Below are 15365 nucleotides of genomic sequence, written 5' to 3'. Positions count from 1 at the left end.
GGACTTCTCGTTCAGGATCCTGCAAGCAATACAGAATTTGTATTAACATTGGATATTATATATTTTAAATCGTCGGCTTTAGTTTAAAAGCCACTGCACCACGACAAGGTACCGACGAGTTAGCAGTGGAAATGTGTTTGTTTTTAAATTTGATTTTTTGTGTGTAATTGTGTGTTTATGCAACGCTGCTGGGTTGACAACTACTGACATTCTGCCTGCAACAATTCTAATATAACTATATAGAGAAATAAGAAAACCTGTAAAAGGAAAGGAGAAATTCTACACCCTAATGTGTGGGGGAATGAAACCATTTGCCACCTGTAAGAAATGTGTTTCTGTTTGGAGCTATGCCCTACTTAAAAGAATAACCCTAAACCCAGCATTGTTCCGCAAATTTACATTTTATGGAGAGCCTCTTCGTGGTAAGTCAACAAAAATACGGAGCGTAAAGGGACAGTGCGATTGACAAAAATGATACAACACACGAAGTGCAGCTAATCTTACCAACGAAAAGTTGGCCCACGCTCGAGAACTCCCCCCTAAAGCCTTAACGTGCTAGTAATAAATTCACGGTACCGTTCACCAGTACTACAATTTGTACCGTGCTGGTGTTGAAGCTTTTGTTCCATCCACTCCTCTTTGCCGTCTCCGTCTGCAGAACCCGGATACAATTCCAATCTTTGCTTCATTCTTGTCTGTTTGAAACAGAGGGTTAATAACTTGATATTTCTTAAATAACAAACCCTTCGCCATTATAGGCCGCGCTAAAGACTGAAAACCAGTCTTTATATAAGCTGCTGTGGACAAATGTGTTACCCCCAAGAGCATTGAATGTCGGAACGCAAATCTTACCTTTGTATTTCGGCAGCAAGGTCGTAGGAACGTAGCTCTCCCAGCGTGAACATCGGCGCACAAAACCTGTTCCTGAAACTAAACCATTAACCCCCTTTCCACAGTAATAATACTTCACAGTAGAATAATATTTACAATACAATAACATACAATATTGAATATACTAATTAAGCCGCCCCCATAAGAGTAATAATCTATTTTATAATAGAAAAATATTTCCACCATTTCCTACATATATATATATATACATATATATATATATATATAGTATAGCATACAAGACTGAATATAATAGTGCTTATAATACATCCCAAATAAGAGCATTAATTTACAATAACATTATACGACCACACACAAAAGCTTCAACAACCTCAAAAAAATGAATTAAATTAACCTAAAACCGAAAAAAATGGCCGACTGCGGCCAAACAATAAATGAAACCGACTCGGTTCAACAGAAAGCATAAAAAGCCAACCTCGGCCGACACAATGTGGGTCGAAAGCCCAACAATAACAACAACAACAACAACAACAATAACAACAACAACAATAACAACAACTGCCAAATCTGGCGACCAACAATGCGCAACAGAATGTGCAAATCAAATCAAGAACGAAATTAGAGCGTTCAAAAAGCTCAAGAACCAAACTAGAAGTACAGCCATGCGACATCAACACAACATCATTCCAACATGAACGACCAACAAGTGAGATGCAAACTTGCAACAGCGGATTAACACTAAAATTTCAGCAAGGAGCTCAGGATAAAAAAGAAACCAAGAATTCCTATTTTTCGTTAATTTCCCAAATCTTCTTTTCTTGTTTCTTTATTTATCCTGAGAGCGCGAAATTGCCCCCAATTTTGCAGGAATTTGCTCATTTTTTCGGCGTTGATTCCGTAATTTAATTATTACAGGCGCCAGTGTTTCCGATTAAAAAATGTCAGTGTTTCCGAGATTTAGCGCCTTCAGTTTTTCTGGGCATTTTGTAATGTTTGTTACGACATATTGTAGCAACGTATGTTATTTCATAGCGCCATAATAGCGCCGTCAAATATTTGCAAAATACAAGTCAAGGGTTTTGAGAGTTATATATAGTAGGTTGGGGTAAGATGGTTCATATTTTCATTCTGTTTTATCATCCCATTTGGTAGAAAACAAAATGTTTACAGATTTATAATCGTGCTGTCCTTGCGACTAAAGAACGTTGGTAATTGTTAAAACACGATTAGGGAAATATGGGATATTATTAGGCTAGTCGTGTTCATTCTACCCTACAGTACTATGCGCGTTTTTCTTAATCTTCGCCAGCGCAATCAAAGAGACAGATTAGAGCCACTTAGCGCCACCTCGCGAGGAAATTCCAGCGGCCCAGGTGTGATTGTGGCGGTCAACGCGATGCTATTGTGTCGTCACACCTAGAATCGTGGGAAAGTGTTCCAATACGTTGTCTCGTGCTAGACACGCGATCGATGCTCTATGAGCGCAAACCCCTTCGAAGAACAAAGGGAAATGGGCGTGGCAACAAAACTTTTTTTCCTTGAGGTACCGAGAAGATTTTTTAAAAAGTGACCTAAAATATGGCAATCCGTGCCCCGATGATGTTAGCGGTTCGAATCCAGGGCGTGGAGGTTTTACGTTCTCTTAGACGCTCATAGAATGGCGAGAATAGAAATATATAATTCTGTAAATATGTTTTGTTTACCACCAAATAAGACGATAAAAGTGAATGAAAACTAGGACCACCTTACCCCAACACTTAAACTATTACTGGAAGAGAAGCACTGGTACACGTCATGCCGACGGTCACGAACGTTCATTTATAAACGTGAAGTACAAACGTTTTGCTTAACTGAGACAATACCCAACTTCGTCGCGACTTGACGTCGATTTCTCTTTGTTTTAATTGTTACAAAACAATTGCGTCATTTGATTTTAATTATTCGGGAAAAACAGATCGAATTCTTGAATTTGTTTGATTTCCGGTTTATTGAGACAATGATTCAAACGATACCTACGTAACAATGGTCAGTGTCACGCAACAAACGGTCGTTTCTTTATTGATTGATGGTTTTGTTTCGTAACAATTAATGTTTCGATATCGCGTTACCTGTGACCTCATAATCGCGATTGTAAGTTTGTTTAAAGAACAATTGCTGGGGTCGAGTTGTTTTAACCCTCGTATGACGTAACAAAGGAGTAGAAGCGTGAATCGTGTAATCGCGATTCGCGACAAACGAAACTGGATCGTCCTTGATTCTTCATCTTACGATGAATTTAAAACGATTGTAAAGTCAAGACGACAGGATGTGTTATTATGACGGAATATTTTTATTATTTCGTCATTAATTTAGTTGTTACGTCATATTGATTGTATCAAACTTGAATGAAAAGATTTTTTAGTAGATATAGTTAGTCTTTTTTACAGTCGTGAGGATATGGATACTATCTCTGCAAATACTCTTTGTTTACTACGAAATCATGGGCCATCTTACCCCAACCTATTATATTTATTTCGTCATTAAATTAGTTGTTGTAGGCGCTGAATCTAAATAAATACTGTAGAAAATAGTTTAAGATTGTGACGTTATAACTATAACGTGCAAGTGTTTGTTTCGTCATAATGGATAATCCGGATACTTGGGACATACGGTCTGTGACGTCACAGGAGACAGATCAATCGGAAACAGCTGATTCGAAGCCGGAAGACGCTGATAATGACGTCACAGTTAAAGAAAAAAAAGGAAAATTTTCGAAACTTTTCAAAAGTTTGGTGAACATTGGTCGTGGTGACATCATAGCTAACAGAGTGACGCCACAATCGTTTGATTCGCCACGTCACAAGTTTCATTCTGAAGAATTACCGATGCGTGAACTTCAACAAAGTTCATTAACCTTTAATAACCCCGCGTACATCACACAGACCTCAATAGACGATTATTACGTAACAAACCAAGATGAATTATTTTCGAATATGAACAATAAGAGCAATTATCCGATCACAATCGATTCTTCCGAAAATGACGTCAATCATCCATTCCGTAAGTAAATATGACGCCACCAACCTACGTCATCAACCGCAAACTGAAAATCATAATGGGAAATGTTCAATTTATTTAAAAATGTTTCCTGACACAGTGGGTAACTCGACTGGTCCAGAGGGCACAGGTTCGAGTTTCGATGCTGCTACCATTTTGGGCGTTTGTGTTTTTAACGGTATTTTTTTACAACCCAGTGGGCACCTATGGGTTTCCCAAATTGTCAGCCACACGAAAAATTCAAAAATAAATTTCCTACAAAGTTACATACGTGGTAATTTGTAAGCTGGCACGGGGTGTATGAAACAGAACAGCCGTGTTGTAACGGTCATCGTTGCCTCGCTATACCCGAGGATGAATAAATGAATGAATGAATGTAACTTACTTTATCCTCGAATGGCCGGAAAACGACAGTGGTTATCACACGGGTTTAGCACCTCGTGCCAGTTTACGAGTTACCATGTATGTTATGTATGACGGATGAACAAGCCTGCCTCGGATAAATAAGCTACAACCATTGACTTATCTTCAAGTGTAATGGAAACGACGATTTTAAAACAAAGACTGCCATAGACAAAAAGGTTACATTCAGTCAACATTCATCTCCAGATAAATACAAGAGTGACGTCACTCCTACGTCATCAGTGACGCATAACGTTGGGTTCTGGTCGCTAGTGAAGTTTCATTCATTCAAGTTATGGCGGCGAACGTACAGACCGGATACCGCGTTCCTTCATTATTGGCTGATGGTTGTAACAATAGCTTTATTCTACAACTTGTGGACGATCCCGCTTAGAGCTACATTCGTAACAGGTTCGTGGCGTTTCATATTCTATATGGGAGAGGTCCTATAGTGCAACCAAACATGGAAAATAAGATTTATGCAATAATTCGCCCCATTAACCCAACACCCAGGGCGCTAGCGCATTGCTATATTATAAATTATCAGGCGAAGTGCCCGCATATAGCTAGTATGTTACATATGCGGTAACTTGTAACCTGGCAGGAGGTATATAAAACAGAACAACCGTGTTATAACGACTGCCGTTGGCCCGCCATGCCAGGGTACACCAAATTAGAAAACACTGATATAATGGATATGTGTATTACTTGACTTTGTAATGCAAAAATAAATCGCAAACATATCACAACTCAGTGAAATAAAACGAAAATACTGTAGAGATTACAGGGAAAAAAAATGAAGTTAATTCCAAATGATTTTATTATAGTTAGGATACCTTTCTATTAAAAAAATCCAGACGTTTTTCTATCTGACTGGTGACATTTTTACTAAAACTTGTTGTACTCAGACATCCAAACACCCTGGCAGGGCGTGTGGTTCGCCATGGACGCCATTTCTGATCTCATCTACGTGATTGACATCTTTATAAAGTTTAGGACCAAGTTCCTGAAAAGTGGAATCTATATCAATGGTATTTATATATACATACATGAGTGTTAAAGAAAGCAATTTGCTTTACCCTTGCATGACGACAGTTGGTATAAGTGTCTTGCCCAATAAAACATACCCACAACAGTAGCAGCAACGAGCCTTAAACCTACGGGCACAAGGTGTATGAAACGGTAAACCTGTGTTATAACAAATGTCGTTGCCTCGCCCTGCAAGGATAAAACTAACAAGTTCATACAATAAATATTATAACTATATATGTGTCCTAGTGTCCATATATATATCATACATCAAATTTGCGACACAGCATTCCCATTAACATACAAATTAAACTAACATTGTAGACCATAACTTAATCGTCCGGCATCGCCTCCATGAATGGACGATCCTCTTCGATGTGATCTCCATCTTCCCATCTGACCTTTTCTTCATCTCCCACATCAACCCTTACTACAGGATGAACAGGATTGCAAGATTCTACAGAACAGTAAATATAAATGAATTTTACTTTTTTATCCTCCAGTGGTGGGGCAACAATAGTCGTTATAACATTGGTGTTGATACACCTCGTGCCCGCTTACGAGCTACAAATATATAAACACTATACTATTTCCATATATAGAGTGGTAAATATGTTCACACCCAATGTACACTGACAGGCATTCATAAAATTAAATTCTTCCACAGCTGACATTCATAAGGATGGTTGAAAGCAACACAAAGTTTCCAAACATCTGGAGATTCCTGAACCTTATGCATAGTTACCTGGTTATCCTGCATTACAATGCTTGTGTCTATTTTACATTGTCGGCTACTAATGGATATGGTAAGTAATAAATTGTTAAGAGCTTTTAGCAGCTATAAAAAATAGTGTATAAAAAAGTCATGTATTTCCAATGTTTTATTTGCTATACAGCAAGACTTCAGTAAATATGTCTGAAATATTCTACACATTTTTTTAAAGCTCCTTTTCAACATGAACGCCCAACTTTTTTACAAAAAAATCATACAGTGGGTATTTTTTGGACCTATGGAACATTTAAAAACAAAAAAAACTCCAGCTAATGGATTGCCAGCTAAACTTTACCTCACAACCCACACTGTTGTTATCAATTCACTATAACTTAAACTTCATTTTACAACGACCAGGTAACTTACTTACGAGCTGGTCTTACCCCGATCCAAATTTGTTTCCGGAATACGGGTTTGTGACGCGGCAGTATTCCTACTCTTTCTATTGGTCGATAAAAGTGCTGACACTGGTTGGGGGAACTCCCTTACCTGAGACAAATTGGCAGTAAGTAATAAGTTGTTTTTTTTAAGTGAGTGTTTTAAAACATTCCTAAACATATGTGCTATGATATTAGTCATATGAAGGAATGTAACTCTTATTCATGTGACGGGGCCAGTGGATTTTGTTATATCATGAATATTATCTTTTATACACCTGTGACCGCTTATTAGTAACCACGTATGTAACTTGATGGGTGAATTTTTTTTGGGGGGGGGAATTTTTTATTTTTTTTTAATATAAGCCAATCAAAGTAATAATCATTCGTTTTTTAACTCAGGTTCGCATACACCATTCTCCTTCAACTACTATCCATCATTCTGGTGGCATTGTTTATAGGTAAGTTATGTATCACAACATCAACATATAGTACTGTGGGGAAAGATAGGACACTTGGTTGTGTTTTAAACAATTACCAACAGTCTAAAAAAGTCGTGAGGATATGGTTTAATAAATCTTTGAATGTTCTTTGTTTACCACCAAATTTGACTAGAAAATAGAACGTGTCCCATCTTCCCCCACCCTACTATATATAAGAGTAACACTACACCCATGAGGAGTAGTTTTAACTTTGACTGTTTGTTGTAAATTAAATCTCCCTGTATAAATTAGGTATATATTTAACTGGTATCAGACTACATACACAAAAAAAAACAGAAAAAAAAATAATTTACTTGGAAAAGTGCTTTTGGTTTTAAAAAGTCGTTTGAAAATTTGGCATTTCTGTCAATGTACAAATTAAACTTTTCGTTGGTATGCTCCCTTTAAATAAAAATATAAATTCCAGCTTACATGTCAAGTCTTGTGCATGGACAACTTTCCCGCAGAATGACTTTGGAAAATGAAATCCAAACAACAAGGAATTACTTTGCAAGGACAAGTCTACCTGAGGAATTAAGACACAAAGTTGAATTGTTCTACCAGCATATGCTCAACCAGTAAATAACTTTTGAGCACATATTAAATCCTTTTATTAGCTGTAATTTTTATAGCAGGGTTTAACCATATTCTAAGTTGTTTTTTTAAAGTTTAAACTAATTTAAACATGCTTTTACCATATTTTTAATTTTTCCCACCAATACCCCCCATACTTCCAAGAATTACTTTTAAAAATTAAAAACATGTTTTTTTTCAGTTCTGAGTTGGGTCATTTAGACAAAGGACGACTATTACGTCATCTTCCTTTGTCTGTGAGAAATGAGATCACAAACCATGATTGTTACGCAGCATTTAAACAGGTTTGAGCAATTTATGTTTATTTTTAGAATAAATTGGTAATTAATAAGCCGTCATGCGAGGGTATTTAAGTTACATTTATTCACTCATAAAGTTACATATGTGGTAACTTGTAAGCAGACACGAGGTGTATGAAACAGAACACTCATGTTATAAATATTGTTGTAGCCAGCCGCATGAGGACAAATAAGTTACATACATAATAACTTGTGAGCGAGCACAAGTTGAAAAAAACAGAACCCCTGTGTAATAAATAACAGATCTCCCACATTTAAGTTACAATCATTCATATTCAGATACCTGAACTGATGAACTTGAGCTCATCCACTCTAAGAAGGTTGATTGGAAAGTTGGAGAGGTTGGTTTACCTTCCTGGGCAGTTTGTTTATAAAAGTGGGGAACCTGCGCGGGAGGTTTACATTGTGGGAAGTGGTGTGCTACAAAATATAAGGTGAGCAAAACTTGGTACTTCACAGTCTATTTTATATTGATTATCTCTTTCAATTCCATGGCTGTAGCAGCAATATTTGCAAAAATGTAAATGTTAATTTATTTCTTTACCAAAAAATGGTAATTCAATACAAAACCCATAAATTATAATATAAGTTTCAAATCCACATATGTTAGGGTAGGGAAAGAAGGAACACATTTTTATTCCATTTTTTCGTTTAATTTGGTAATAACAAAATGACATTCAAAGAATTATAAAACCGTATCCTTCCGACTCTCATAGACCATTGTTAATTGTTTAAACGTTAGTCAGGATATTGGGATTTTATGTGTTAATGATGTCCCATCTTCCCCCACCCTACTATATTCTGTAAATGTCGTAACTACTATATGTGGAAGTCCATCTTACCCCACAGAACCATAAAACTTTATTTTTTAATTACCAGAGAAATTGACGGCCATGTTAACCTGGTCCTTGACGGTGAAATATTTGGGGAAGAGAATTTCCTTTCCATGCATCAGACATTAAAACGTAGCAGCAACGTTACTGCTTGTGGCTACACAGAACTGTATATGCTGAGAGCTGCAGATGTAATTGAAGTTCTGAACCTGGAAGTCTCTGTAAGTTGTAGTTAATTATAAAATACATTTTGATACAAAATAAAACATCTTGTAGTTTTAATTTTATTTTATAAAAGTGAGGTCTTTGTTTAAGGATTTAGGGCCCAAAAAACTTTATTTTAATTAATCCGATAACAGGCAGTAAAACAGCTGTTGCTATGTCAGTACAAGAAATAAAAAAGTATATCTAAAAGCAACTGTTTTCAAATATTGTTCTAGGTAAACCGAACAGATTCCAACTAAAAGAACATTTTAAACGCTTTTAATGTTGTTGAATATAATTTCTTAGTCTAAAAAATTAACTATAATAATTTGATTGCATCTTTTGATTATAAATTATAATTCACAGAGCCATAAATCTATTGGTTCCACTGCTAAAAAGTCAACAGCAAAAACACAATCTATCAGTGGGGTGGATGTTAGTTTGGAAAGCACAAGATATACAACAATAACGTGAGTTATTATTATATCACAATTTTTATTAAGCATTTTGAAAATGATTGCAAAAGTCATCTTATTTAAAGAACGAAGAGAGGGGAACAGCAAAACAACAGTTGTTAAATACACTATGTATAAAAGGGCAATCTGGCTTAAACCCTGGGTTCTCAGCAAGGACCCTACGCATATTAAATTCCATTCTATGTTGGTGGGGATTTGTTTCCAGGCTAGATTTGGACAAAAATGCCACCCATATAGAAACTAAAATGCACCAAATATTATTACAGGTTGCCTTTTTTTTTAAATTATGAAAATTTAAGTAAAAATTCCTAACATTTCAGCCAATCAGACGACAGATCAAGGTGGACACATAGTAGCTCACCCGACAGTGCTCTACCTCCCTCTCCTGGTAGGAAACAAGAAGAAGAGTTGAAACTTCCGAAAAACATTGGCCTTATAGTTCGTCCAGACATTGCCAACAAATTGAATCTTATCTACCAACAAAACAAAGAGCATTTGAAATATTCTTTGGATACTTTTTGGGTAAATTTATTTTACTATTTTCATCACTAGAACTATAACGTGCATAGTCGTCATAATTTATTTGCTAAACATAGTTGCGTAAAATCGCTTAATTAACAAGTAATTAATACCTACACAGCTCCAAAGTCAAGCACACTACCAAAAATCAGGCACCCTTTAGTTAACAGAACTATTTGGCCTATTTTAGGTTATGGAAAAATAAAAATAAAACGATACGTGCTTATTCATTAGAGCTATGCTCTCTTGTTATAAATTTTATTCTAACAGAACCAAGAAATATCAACATTTCAACAACAACTCACCGAAACCGACAAACAGCGCGACCGACGCGTTAATGACGTCATCAGAGATAAAGATGACGTCACTGAGAACGATGTCACAACTGATCCATCTACGTCATCAGCTGAAAGTTTAGCAACGTCTGAAAAGAAACAAAACAACTTATTTACGAGAACGGTGACGTATTCGGGAAAAAACCGTAAACGAACAGTGTTGCCAGTTTCGGCAACGAATTCGACGAAATCTAATTCAAAGTATAGACGACCAAGTGCTATACAGGAAACACCGCTTGATGTTTACGGCTCTCTTGTCTCACTAAACACTTTAAAATGATTCTACTTACCACATATATCGCTTTTTAATATTGTTTACCGTATTTTACCGTATACCATATCCTCTGTGTATTGCAAACTGTACTGCGTGTCAAAAAAAATACATATAGTAATGAAAGAATGAATGTAACTTGCTTTATCCTGGCGTTGCCGAAAAACGCTAGATAGTATCTGTTATATTCCGTATGTTACTTTTAAAATATACCTTGGGTTTAAAACATCTAATAATTGATAATGGATATCACAAAGGGTTATATTCCGACATGTGTGGACAAGTATCTTGCTCTATGGGTAAAACTAAAATGCGTGCAGAATAAAAATCGATACGATAAACGGTTAGCGCTGCATGACGGGTTGTCTACATTATCAGTCATACAACAACAAAGAGATACCATGTTACATGCTTGGTAACCCATAAGGGCACGAGTTGTACGGGACAAAACAGCCGTGTTATAACGTTGGTCATTGCCCGCCACTCAACACATAGTTTCCGGCGGTCATTAGACCAACAAATAAAGTTAAATTTGTCCCAAACTATATAAATGACGTGTATAATCATAACATTGAAGATTATATATATAGTACCGCGGGGGAAGACGGGATACTTAAGAACACATTGCGCTTCTATAATATATATATATTAGTTCCACATATCCCAAATTTAGATATATTACTGACATGTGACATAAACTATGGAGGTGTATTTCTTAATATGGGTTAACGGGCTAGAGTGCTAAATAAAATCGCTGTTTCGACAGTTCTAATTTTATTCGTCAAATTCAAAACAATGTTGGAGTTATAGTGGTAAAGTTTGGGATTTTGTAAGAGGTAACAGTTTATTAGATGTTGTTGTGGTTACACGTTAGAAGTTAATGTTTTAAATTTTTAGTTAGAACAGTCTGTTTTGGTGTGTCTATTTAAATTTATGGTTTTTAAATTACACGAGAATCATAATCAGATCGAAGAGGTGGTACGCCAACTCCTTAGCCCAGGTCGCGTGGCGTGGCTTGATGTAAGACCACCTCACCAATAAAAAATAAAACTGAACCAGCTAAAAAAATGTATTGCCCGGATCATAGTGTACTGGCTTACATGACCGCGTTATATTTATGTTTAGTTAAACGCAATATGAATCATACAGCGATGACGAAGTGACTCCGCCAGCAGTTCAATTTGAGCTTTGCAAAATAACTGTGTAGTACTTCCCGTGTTTTAATTGTAAGCGAAACGGTAGTTGCGTACTGCAAATGAGTGTTTACCTAAGCTAAGCAATATTAGCGTAGCAGAAATGGTTTAAAACACGGTACCACGTTAGTAAAAATGTGTATAGATAGACAGTAGATTATAGTATTGTGGGGTAAAATGGGATATATTTGGCACCCTAATGCGGTGTTTTCCCATCGTGTTTTGAACAATTACGAATAGTCTATATATGAATCGCAAGGCTACGGTTATAAAATTCTGTGAATAATCTTTGTTTACTACTAAGTAACTAAATGGACAGGGAAATAAGATGAAAATACGTCCCATCTTATCCCACCATCTGATACGGCTAAATTTAGTTGAAGTGAGAGTTAACAAATGAATGAACATGTGTTCATTTAAGCGTTGATGAACATAAAATATTCATGTCCGATGTTATAGTTGGCTTTCATAATCGCAAAGCACACATAGTCGACCTCGGGAATAGTTTGAAACTAGGAAATATGTAATAGACAAAAATCAAGTCTAAGAGTTTGTATAATATAAGAGATATATTTCACTTAAAGGGCATCGTCAATTTTTTATTTAAATTGAATTTCCGAGGAGACCATAGTATAGCTTGATAGTTAAAGGAAAGTAAAAACTGCTCCGCTGTTGTCACATTTTAGAAACAACTAGAAACCGTAATGGGCATTAGAGCGGTAGTGAGGTCGGTAATAGTTTTAATGCTATTGAATGACAGGCAATTATCGGCAAACGGTAAGTCTTCATGCGCATTTTTATTTCTTATAACTACATTAATGATTACTAAATATACGACAGGGCCTAACATTAAGCGTGCACTGTATTGGTCTACATATAGTTTTCGAATTGGCCACATATTCCCGACCCCTTTTATATTCATTTGGCTTTGTACTCTTAATCCTAATTGGTATAACTGGTAACTCGTGTATACACTTAACCAACAGTGCGTTTTCCAGTATCCTTATACCGTTCCTTTGCATTTCTTGGTTAAAACTAATACGTAATGTAACATATTACGTTTTTGGAAATAAAACAAAATATTCCTAAATGTAGTACTGGTGGGGTGAGATGGGACACCTTAGCACATAATATCTAAAAAAAGTGTCCCATCTTCCTTCATCCTACTATATTTGCTTTAGTGGTCAGTGTACTACTACCATGCACATTATATACAGTGTATATTAAATACAATCTTTACAGATAACTTATACAACACTATCATCAAAAACTACGTCCCACCAGGATCGGCCGCGTATGAGGTACTCCATAAGGAAGTTATTAGTTATACAGTAGGGGGGGGGGATAGGACATCATTTTAATCTATTTTCTCGTCCCATTTGGTAGTAAATAAAAAACATTCAAAGAATTATAAAACTCTTCTGATTTCCACAGACCGCTGTTGATTGTTTTAAACACGATCAGGATATTTGGATATTATGTGCTAAAGGTTTTTCATTTCCCCACGCAGTACTAACTATGTACGGAATTATTATTTGTTTCATTACTATGGTGTTCATAGCATGGCCACGTCATACGCTATATGCAACGTCCGTGTATATGTAGCGTTGTAACGTTATGGCTTCCGCGATTGTAACAGGAAGTATCAACTGTTCTGGGTATTTTACAGTAACCGCGCTTATTCAGTTTTTTTATAAGCCGCGGTGGTTCCCATTAAAACGTGAGCTCGTATGTCTACACAATAGGAAATAAATATTATTGAGTGGGCTATGTTACAATCACGGCCTACTATGTTACGATACAAGGCTCCAGTCCTGTAGGTCTGAGGAACCTAAACAGATTTCGATCGCCTATGTTTGTAAATGGGAAAGAAATGAATCCTATTCCCTCTGGTCTTGCTTTTCGTGGGGTTTTTAAAGGTCAAAAAGGGTCCCACGATAAAATGGGTTCTCTGCCACACTGCAGGACCTTACTCATATAGAAAAGAATGTAACGTTGTGGGTATAACGCGAGTTATTCCTAAATTGCAGAACGCTAAAGGAAATCTGGTCCAGTACCGACCCGGTGATATTTTCATTGGCGGAATGATGCGTGTACATAAGAGGGGGACGGGCGACAAGTGTTCAACTATAAGTGACGATGGAATTCAATCCGTTGAAACGTTTAACTTAGTCTTAGATAAGGTATACACTAATGTAACTTGCAATATCCTCGGGTGGCCGGAAAACGGTAGTTAAAATACCTTGATAATATGCTGGTAGTAACTAATTATCTCGAGGTTTTATTGTTTTGAACAAGGTAGAACGTTTACAAAATAAAATGGTGTCAATATTTATAAGTAAATTCTGGTCCATGTAATGTATTTAGATAGATGCCGTATTTATACACAGGATATTTATTTAGGTAGACACAACATGGGTTCTTAGTAACCGATGACCAATACACACAAGTACGCGTCTTAGTAACTTTCCTATTCTACATTGTGTTATGCATCCTGTTTAGCAGCATGCCGTGTGATAGATCATATCCTGTTAAAATGAATATCGACAGCTATCTCCATCGTTTATGCAATATAGTTTATGCTGCTACGATTGTGGGCGTATTAGGGCATTTTCGCCAATGGTTTGAGGGCATTTTCGCCCCATTGGTATGAGGGCATTTTCGCCCCATTGGGCATTTTCGCCAATGGTTTGACCAAATTGTGAGCCTTACTTACAAAAAAGATAAAACTATTACCCACAAAGTTACATATGTGGTAACTCATTAGGGGGCAGGGGGTGTTTTAAACAACACTCGTGTTATTACGACCGGCGTTGTCCCACCAGCAGGAAAAAAAACAGAACGGTGGTTATAGTAGGGCGTGGGGGAAGATGAGACAACTTTTCATTCCATTTTCTCGTCCAACTTTGTAATAACAAAGAACATTTAAAAATTTTTTAAACCGTATCCTCACGACTCCAACAGGCCGTTGTTAATTGTTAGAAAAACGATTAGGATATTTAGATATTATGTGCTAAAGGTGTCCCGTCTTCCCCCACCCTACTATATTTTCGTGTATTTCTTTTCATGTTTTCACGGGTATTTCGTATTTTTTTATACACATGTTAAAAAAATAACAGCGTCGAGCCTCGAACCTGTAACCTAGGGGCGATCAATACATGCACAAGACCACTATTATTCATTTAATTAATTACATTTTCATGCAGGTTAACGCGGATAACAGCATCTTACGCGGAGTGAAACTCGGCTCCCTGATGATCGACACATGTGATATCGACACTCATGCTTTAAAAGGGGTAAGATAACTAATACGTGTCTGACTGCGATGCGGTGCCGAGACTTTAACTTAAATGGACTTTCCAGGTGTTGGGGTAATGTGCTAAATCTGGCCTAAATCCCAGGCCCTTGACAAGGACCTCACCCATAAAAAAAAGGAATTTTAAGTTCGTCTGGGTAACGAACGTCATTGCACTAAATGGCGTTGCACGAAGAGCTATTTTTAGTAGCTTAACTAGGTCACACTATTTACTGCGTGTGTTTTGTATGCTAATTTTATCTGAGAAAATGTCATGAAACATTACGCTCGAAATCGCTAGCGAGCTACATAAAACTAAAACCTCAATATAACATTCGATTACATTTAATGGAATTACAAAAAATGATACGTGGTAACCCGTAAGCGGGTACGAGG

The 15365-nt window shown here is 36.6% G+C and overlaps 2 protein-coding genes and 1 long non-coding RNA gene across 3 annotated transcripts; 2 read left to right on the top strand and 1 right to left on the bottom strand.

The window, feature by feature from the left end:
* Positions 1 to 940, bottom strand: LOC113475291. Its single transcript, XR_003397040.1, has 3 exons — positions 853 to 940; positions 602 to 695; positions 1 to 19 (listed from the first exon to the last, which is right to left on the bottom strand). It is a non-coding gene; the product is annotated as an uncharacterized LOC113475291 (long non-coding RNA).
* Positions 941 to 3457: 2517 nt separating this feature from the next.
* LOC100186723 (cyclic nucleotide-gated cation channel alpha-4-like) lies at positions 3458 to 10612 on the top strand. Its single transcript, XM_002122636.3, has 14 exons — positions 3458 to 3891; positions 4498 to 4701; positions 5199 to 5321; positions 5644 to 5786; positions 5987 to 6125; positions 6449 to 6596; positions 6871 to 6929; positions 7378 to 7528; positions 7726 to 7828; positions 8123 to 8277; positions 8723 to 8897; positions 9247 to 9350; positions 9677 to 9878; positions 10146 to 10612. Exons 1-14 carry the CDS (start codon positions 3474 to 3476, stop codon positions 10488 to 10490), a joined length of 2469 nt encoding a protein of 822 aa, XP_002122672.1. The 5' UTR covers positions 3458 to 3473; the 3' UTR covers positions 10491 to 10612.
* Positions 10613 to 11431: 819 nt separating this feature from the next.
* On the top strand, positions 11432 to 15283 carry LOC108950506 (metabotropic glutamate receptor 3-like). The gene is made up of 4 exons (XM_026839294.1): positions 11432 to 12451; positions 12917 to 12975; positions 13705 to 13857; positions 14881 to 15283. Exons 1-4 carry the CDS (start codon positions 12379 to 12381, stop codon positions 14977 to 14979), a joined length of 384 nt encoding a protein of 127 aa, XP_026695095.1. The 5' UTR covers positions 11432 to 12378; the 3' UTR covers positions 14980 to 15283.
* The last annotated feature ends 82 nt before the right edge of the window (positions 15284 to 15365 follow it).

Source organism: Ciona intestinalis, unplaced genomic scaffold (assembly GCF_000224145.3).
Source record: "Ciona intestinalis unplaced genomic scaffold, KH HT000184.2, whole genome shotgun sequence".
NCBI classification, from domain to species: Eukaryota; Metazoa; Chordata; class Ascidiacea; order Phlebobranchia; family Cionidae; genus Ciona; species Ciona intestinalis.
Note: the sequence above shows the minus strand (reverse complement) of the source record. Positions and strands in the feature narration are given on the sequence as shown.

What these genes read in the sequence shown, in the direction of transcription:
- LOC108950506 (XM_026839294.1), top strand. Translation starts at nt 12,379, where the DNA reads ATGGGCATTAGAGCGGTAGTGAGGTCGGTAATAGTTTTAATGCTATTG. An exon ending in CAGGATCGGCCGCGTATGAG is followed by an intron (nt 12,976 to 13,704) that starts GTACTCCATAAG and finishes CCTAAATTGCAG; the next exon opens with AACGCTAAAGGAAATCTGGT. An exon ending in TTAACTTAGTCTTAGATAAG is followed by an intron (nt 13,858 to 14,880) that starts GTATACACTAAT and finishes ATTTTCATGCAG; the next exon opens with GTTAACGCGGATAACAGCAT.
- LOC100186723 (XM_002122636.3), top strand. Translation starts at nt 3,474, where the DNA reads ATGGATAATCCGGATACTTGGGACATACGGTCTGTGACGTCACAGGAG. An exon ending in TACCAGCATATGCTCAACCA is followed by an intron (nt 7,529 to 7,725) that starts GTAAATAACTTT and finishes GTTTTTTTTCAG; the next exon opens with TTCTGAGTTGGGTCATTTAG. An exon ending in GGTGTGCTACAAAATATAAG is followed by an intron (nt 8,278 to 8,722) that starts GTGAGCAAAACT and finishes TTTAATTACCAG; the next exon opens with AGAAATTGACGGCCATGTTA.